This window comes from Scomber scombrus, chromosome 19, assembly GCF_963691925.1.
Source record: "Scomber scombrus chromosome 19, fScoSco1.1, whole genome shotgun sequence".
In the NCBI taxonomy this organism is placed as follows: domain Eukaryota; kingdom Metazoa; phylum Chordata; class Actinopteri; order Scombriformes; family Scombridae; genus Scomber; species Scomber scombrus.
In genome coordinates this window covers 28,411,505-28,418,984 of record NC_084988.1, presented here as the reverse complement: position 1 = coordinate 28,418,984, position 7,480 = coordinate 28,411,505, and the positions used below count along the sequence as shown (strand labels likewise).

The window sequence follows — 7,480 nt, the reverse complement described above, 5'->3', positions numbered from 1 at the left end:
TCTCTGCACTGGCTACCCATAAAATCCAGAGTAGAATGTAAAATATTTTTCCTTATCTACAGTACTTTACTATATTACTATCATATTATATGATATATGGTATTATTTCATGTGTCATATTTCTATTGTTATTACAATGCTCTGTGTCTCTCTCCTCTCTCTCCCGCTCACTTTCTCTCTCAACCCAACCAGTCAAGGTAGACGGCCTGGTTTTGCTTGAGGTTTCTTCCCATTAAAGGAAAGTTTTGTGCTATTTTTTTCACTGCCTGCTTTAGCCTCATGAATGAACAAAATTCCATCTTCTCTCTTTTTTTTGCATCCAGTGAGTTTATGTTTACTTATTCTCAATGGAATTGAAAGCTGGAATCCCAGCTTTGTTCAGTGAAGTGTTGTTCATCTTAATTCTTTCTAGGTAACTAGACATACCCCTGTGCTGCTAGACAGAAAATGTACATTCTACTAAGGCAGATAGGTGTAAACATTCCTACATCAACAGAATATTTTCCCTTCAAAATACCACTACCCTAATAAACCTCCACAAAAACAGCAACACATTTGGAGCATTTTTATAGAGCCTGTCTCTATCTATCTATCTATCTATCTATCTATCTATCTATCTATCTATCTATCTATCTGTCTATCTGTCTGTCTGTCTGTCTGTCTGTCTGTCTGTCTGTCTGTCTGTCTGTCTGTCTGTCTGTCTGTCTGTCTGTCTGTGTGTGTGTGTGTGTGTCCCACCCAGGATTTAGGCTATTCCTGGCAACGCCACTGGAGGAGCAGAGGAGGGCGGGTACAAAAGGGGAAGCACTACAGCTGACGTCAGAATCTTGCTACAAAGATAAGCCGTGAGGTTTGACATTAAGTACAATGTTCGTCCTTGTAGGATGAGCGACTAAGCCCCAGGCCTCCTGTCACCGCTGAACACGAAAGGCAAGGCAAGACGACAAGTTTCACCTTTCACTCCATAGGACAGTGCAGAAATTACGAGAGGACTGACTGAGACCATACGGCGTTGCGCGTAATGAAGGGCAGTCCGAAATAACTTGTCAACTGTAGTTAAGGCTGCGGTCGTATGAACGTAGGGACAGAAAATGGGGATGGATCTGCTCGTGACACTTCAAATACTACCTGGTTTCTTTTCAAACTGTCTGTTCCTTGCCCTGTACGACTCCATGGTTCTTGTGAAGCGCATTGTGTCGTCTCTCAGCCGCTCGAGGTCCGCCGGCTCCGGAGAGTGGCGCCGTATGTTAACCTCAGCTGGACTCCGCTCCATCTGGAACAGCTTTCTTCTTGACGCCTACAAACAGGTAAAGTCGTTGATGAAGTCGTGCTCACAGTGCTATGAATGAATACATCCCTTGATGCATTTTTTTCAAACTAAACAGGTATTTACATCGAGTTTTATTACTCGATTCACACCCTATACCAGGTCACACACTTTGCAGTTACATTGACAAAACTCACAGGGTTACAGATACAATTGTGGTTTGCTGCCCACGTTTTCCTCCACATACCCCCATTTTACATATTGCATGTATATAGCCTAGTGGCCTAGCAGACTTTTCCACTTCTTGCTTTTCAACATATAACTTTTTTATCAACAGCTAACCCAGGTCACTGGAATTTCAGCTTTTCTGGCAGAAAAATACATAAATAAATAAAAAACTAATAATAATAAACTGAAGCAAAAACAATAGGGTTCTATCCCTTCAGGGTTATAACCCTAGTATAACCAAAGGAGAAAGCCGATTGGAGTTTCAATAAAAGTAAATGAAAATAAAATGTCATCTGACTTCAGATCACTTACCTATCCGATCTGGTTCAATAGTGACATAGTCCGTTGTTTACTTTGTACAGTGTCTCTATTCATTGTGTGTAAATAGTACATTCAAGTCATCTAAAGACTCATAATATTGTTCTGCTCAGAAGTTGCAGTGTCTCCTGGTCACAAATAAATGGCCCTGTTTAGACCTGGCATTGACATGCATCTCGGGTGATCTGATCACAGCTGGACAGCCGAGACATGTTACTGTTCACACCTGTCTCTATTACTATGTGTTTCAAGCTGACCGCCAGGGGCGCATTAATGAATGGGCTAACCTGGGCTACAGCCCCAGGGCCTCCACCATGGGGGGGCCTCTAAAAATTGAGAATAATTATGTAGGCTAATGAACACTCAAACGTAACGCACATGATGCTGCACTACAGTGACATCTGTTGGTAAAAGTGATGGGGATGGTGCGACACCGAGAGGCCCCCCTCCCCTACTCCCATATCTTTCATGTTGATACAATGTAACAAAATCACACCTTATTTATCCAACACGCAGCTTCGTAGACGGCACACAAAGCGACAGACAAGACAACAACACATAGCCTAATAGTTTCGACAATGAAGCGTTCACACCCAAGTGGCGTTGTAATTGTGTGTGTGCGTGCATGCGTTCATGTGTGTGTGAGTGCATGTTGGTTCATTTGCAAAACTGAAATGCAAATACATTAAATAAATAAATGGCACAGAGATGAATCAGTTATTTGCTTACAATATGTTTGATTTGTTGCATAGTCTATGGAACAGTTATTATTAGCCTAAGTGAAGTATTGTGCTGATGTGTGTGTGTGTGTATTTGTGGGTGCATGTGTGTGTGAGTATATGTTGGCTCATTTGCAAAAGTGAAATGAACATAGTTAATGCTACATACATTGATACAAATAAATAGCACAGAGCCAAAGATGACCTTGTATTGAGTTGTTATAGGCAAAATATAGTGTGTCAACCACTTAGGGATGGGGGCCTCACAAAGTTCTGTAGCCCAGGGGCCTCCAGTGATGTTAATGCGCCCCTGCTGACCGCGTGTGTCCATAGTGTTAAGTCAGTCAGACAAATGTCTGACTTGGTTTTACATCTGGACATATTAGCATTTACACTACATAAGATATGCATGTTGGAGGTTGTTCATGCTTGTATTTGATGCTGTCCACTTGTGATCGGATCACCCGAAACGCATGTTAATGCCAGATCTAAACAGGGCCAAAGAGGACCAGTGTTGGGAAGATTACTTTGGAAATGTAGTTGGTTACAATTACAAGTTACCCTGTTGAAAATGTAATTGTAGTGTAACTATTTCAATTACTTTCTCAAAGTAATGTAACTAATTACATTTGATTACATTTTGATTACTTTTCTTAATTTTGAATGAATGCTCTCGACTGTTAACCATTTTCACATTCTAAGACCTGATAGTGTTAACCTTTCAGCAGTACTTAAGACTACATAAAGACAATATAATAAAAGACTCCACAAGATTGAACTTCATTATTTCAGTTTTTACTGTCAGAACAGCTGTGCATACACATCACATTTTTCATTATATTAATATATCTGTAAACTTTTACAACAGTCAATGCAAATTTGGGGCAGAACTTAAATTAAAGCACTTGCTCTGTATCATTCAAAAATTAAACTGGCCAACAGAATGATACATAAAACTAACAGATAGTCCACACTAGTTATGTCCTCCTCCACTTTGATTCTGTGACACCACCTCAACACGCTCAAAAAAAAAAAGGAAAAGAAAGGAGCTTCAGAAGAGCCAGACGCGCGGATGGAAAAGCAATTAACTGCTTGTTCATTACTTCCAGTTGAAATACTTACTAATCCCTCAGATAAAATAATAAAATAATAAATATAAATCAACCTGAGGAAACAGAGCCTTTAGGTTATAGAGAAAGTCATTTTGAAACATTGTTTAGCATTTTTACACAATATTATCAATTATTATGTAATATGCATTTTTTTTGCATTTTGCCTTTAACCCCACACACTATTCATCATTCATTATGGATAGGATCAGTGTGATAGTGATGGTTATTGTAACGGAGTAGTAGGACCTGTTCCATGTGGTCATCCCTAATTCTGTTTCGAGATGCCGTCAAAAGATTGCCTCCATGACTAAACAGATGCTGCACTGGAGGGCAATTAATACAGAATTGAGAATTAATATTTAAAAATAGATAGATTTTCATAATTAATTGTGGAAATAAATATAATAACCTGTGAGTAATGTACTACTCTTTGAAAAACTATCTGCAGTAAGACATTTTAAGACCTCAGCTGAGATATTTTCGCTCTGTTCTTGACAGTTTGTTGACTAATCTCTTCAGATTCAACACCATTTATTATTGACTATACTACTGCTGTGCAGCTAGCGGGAAACGTAGCTAGAACTTTAAACTTAAGATTATTCAGCAACACCTAAACAATGGTAGGTCCTATAGTCCATACCCAGATCTATACCCATAGGCATCCATTTAATGGATTCTTTAGTTAGCTCTGTTTTAAAGAAGTACTTTTGGTGATAAAAGCTATATCTAAGTACTCATTTGCTAATAAATCAAGAAGAATCACACGCTCATACAGTGTGTATGTATGTATATATGTATTGGGAAGGTAAATAGATACTGAACTGAATCACTGATTGAAAAAACAAAATCATCACAAACTGTCATAATATAAGGCGACCATACAATTGCTGTGTCAGAATCCCATTCAGATCTACCCTCACAGTGTTTGAATCCATAGCAAAAGGCGCAGTTTTGCAAGAAATAAAATACGCAGAGTCTGTTAATAGATAAAGGCAAAGCCCACTTAACATCTCCTTGATGTGTGCATTGTGAAAGTAGTAGACATTAATCCCTCTTTTTATTTCATTAGGTGAAACTTGGCTGCGAGGCACCTAACTCCAAAGTGGTGAAAGTGCCTGATGGCCTTCAATGGAGCAGCAATTTCAACAATATGACTCTGCCACCTGGTGCCAGAGTTCGGAATGGTGATGAATGCCACCTCCTGGATTTTGAGTCATCAGATCGCCCACTAGTGGTCAATTTTGGCTCAGCCACCTGACCCCCTTTCATCAGCCACCTCCCAGCTTTCCGGCAGCTGGTGGAAGACTTTAGTGATGTAGCTGATTTTCTGTTAGTGTACATTGATGAGGCTCACCCGTCTGATGGCTGGGTGGTCCCTCCTATGGGAGCTTGCTCTTTCAATATACGGAAGCATCAGACCCTGGAGGAGAGGCTGGGTGTGGCACGCAAGCTCATTGACCACTTTTCCCTGCCACCGCAGTGTCAGCTGGTGGCTGACTGCATGGACAACAATGCTAATGTGGCCTATGGTGTGTCCAATGAACGGGTGTGTATTGTGCAACAGAGAAAGATCACCTACCTGGGTGGTAAGGGGCCTTTTTTTTACAATTTGAAGGATGTGCGGCAGTGGCTGGAACAAAGCTATGGTAAACGGTACAAGTAATTAAAAGTAGGACATGTTCTCTTTCTCATCTGGAAAAGAAGAGAACACATGGTTTTGTAGAAGCATAAGAGGAAAAATCAAAAGGGGTGTTATGGTGATATCAAGAATCAAGTTCCAGAGTTGTGAATCAACTTCTTTGACTTCTGAAATGAGGCCAACTTTTGCCACACCAATCCATTGCAGCCGACATGAACATGTGTAAGGATCTGCTGGAGGAAACACTGATGATCCACTGATTGGATCTGCTGGAGGAAACATGCAAAGTTGACAGTATATGTTTTTCATTACATGATTTCCATTAAAAACCAAATAACTGAAATAGGGAGAAAAAAATCAGAAGTTCACATTTTTTTGTATATATTATACTACAAATAGTTTAAAAAAATGTTTTTATAGAGATTTGAATATTACAGTTTATCAGTGCGGTCTGATGTTTTTATGGACTATGTCAACAATTTAATTTATGATCTTTAGTTACCCTCTTTTCTCTTTGAATTATATGTATGTATATATGTACTGTTATACTGTACATACTGACCATTGTGCTTTATCTGAAAACTACATATCTTTTTACCTATCCATATAGTAAGTGTGTCCCCCGTGGAAGTTCTTTATGTTTTATCGTTTTACAATATTGAAGCAAAACTTTGTTTTAGCTTTTTGACACTGATCAACAGGAAAACACTGTGGAATGCACCTTTATTAATAATTCCAGCCTTGAGACAGTGCAGATTTTTTGTCTCTCAGTGTCAAACATGCAGACTCTGCTTGCTCTGTCAGGTTGTAAAGGGATAGTGAGTGAACAGCCCTTAAAAGTCCAGCGACAAATTCATGGTTGGATTGAGATCAGGGCCTGTATTCACAGATAATCTTGTCTTACCACTAGCAGTCTTCTGAAATAACACTAAACATTTCTAGCTAAAAGTTTCCTCTAAAGAACTTTAAGTAAAGAACAGAGAATTCATGAAATAAGAGAAGGATTGACCCTGTTGTTATGGATGACATTGTGTTTCATCAATTAACTTAATATTGCTACAGTGATTGGTTGACAGATGTCACAGAAAATATTGATCAATACAAAGGAATATGATAAAATAGATGGATAGATAGATTTTAAATGTTTTATACACAGTCACACATTTCATACACGATGCAAAGTAAAGTAGATTGTATTTGACATCAACACCATCTATGTTGAATCTGAGATATTTATTTCAGTTGACTGAACAAATATCAATTCTTATGCTTAGACTCGTCTTGCTGTCACCACCCTGCTCATGGTGGCATGATGTGCAGTGTTTGGCTACTGCCAGATATTGAATTTGGTCCAAAAGCTCAATTTTGATCTCATCAGACCAGAGAACTCTCTGGCAAAATGTAGCTGAGTGACCTTCTCTGTCACTCCCCCATAAAGCTACGACTGGTGAAGCAACCAGGCAACTGTTTATTGTATGCACAGTCTCTGCAGGTTGCAACTCCTTCAAAGTTGACATAACTCACTAGTATTCTTCTAGCATGCTCACTCACCTTTTGTTAAGTTACAACTCTTTACATTTTTTACTGATTGATTTTTTATGTACGCCAAACAGTATTACATAATATTTTTTCTTGTATACATCCATAACTTCTGCTTTTATTTCATCTTTTTATGCTTGTTTAAAGTATTCCTTCCTCGTGGTGCCATGTTGTATAACTGATCAAAAATTGGACCTTCCAGATACAAGTGTATTTCTACTGCAAACAGTTGGAGCCCCTTTACTACACACTGGTTATCACCATTTAATTATGTTATTTAAAAGTGATTATTTAGGTATGTCATATTAAAAGGAGTTAATAATTATGCAAACATGTAGTTTTTATTTTAATATTTCTATAAATTATCCTTTTCTTTAGATCAGTGTCAAACAACCCAAATTAGATTTAAGGATTATAAAACACTAAGACACAGTCTTCAAAATGTATGCACATTTATGTAGTTTATAACATGAGATTTTGCATTTCCTGTCATTAACTGTCATGACATTTTCTATATGTATATAATGTGCTTTAAAAACTATTAGGGCACATTAGGGCCCCAACAGTGAGGAGAAATGTGGACATACTTTAACTTTTTATGTGATGATTGCAGCACCACAACTCCTGTCTCTTAGACAAAACATTCATATATCACTAA

The 7,480-nt window shown here is 38.4% G+C and overlaps 1 protein-coding gene across 2 annotated transcripts; it reads left to right on the top strand.

Annotated features, from left to right (window-relative positions):
- The first annotated feature begins 864 nt into the window (after positions 1–864).
- On the top strand, positions 865–6,048 carry dio2 (iodothyronine deiodinase 2). Of its 2 annotated transcripts, XR_009927436.1 has the most exons (3): positions 865–1,307; positions 4,714–5,583; positions 5,648–6,048. XR_009927436.1 is itself a non-coding variant. In XM_062439932.1 (2 exons), exons 1-2 carry the CDS (start codon positions 1,092–1,094, stop codon positions 5,305–5,307), a joined length of 810 nt encoding a protein of 269 aa, XP_062295916.1. In that variant the 5' UTR covers positions 865–1,091; the 3' UTR covers positions 5,308–5,626. The 2 variants fall into 2 exon arrangements, 1 of the variants encoding a protein (XP_062295916.1); XM_062439932.1 differs by lacking the exon at positions 5,648–6,048 and having other exon boundaries at positions 4,714–5,626.
- The last annotated feature ends 1,432 nt before the right edge of the window (positions 6,049–7,480 follow it).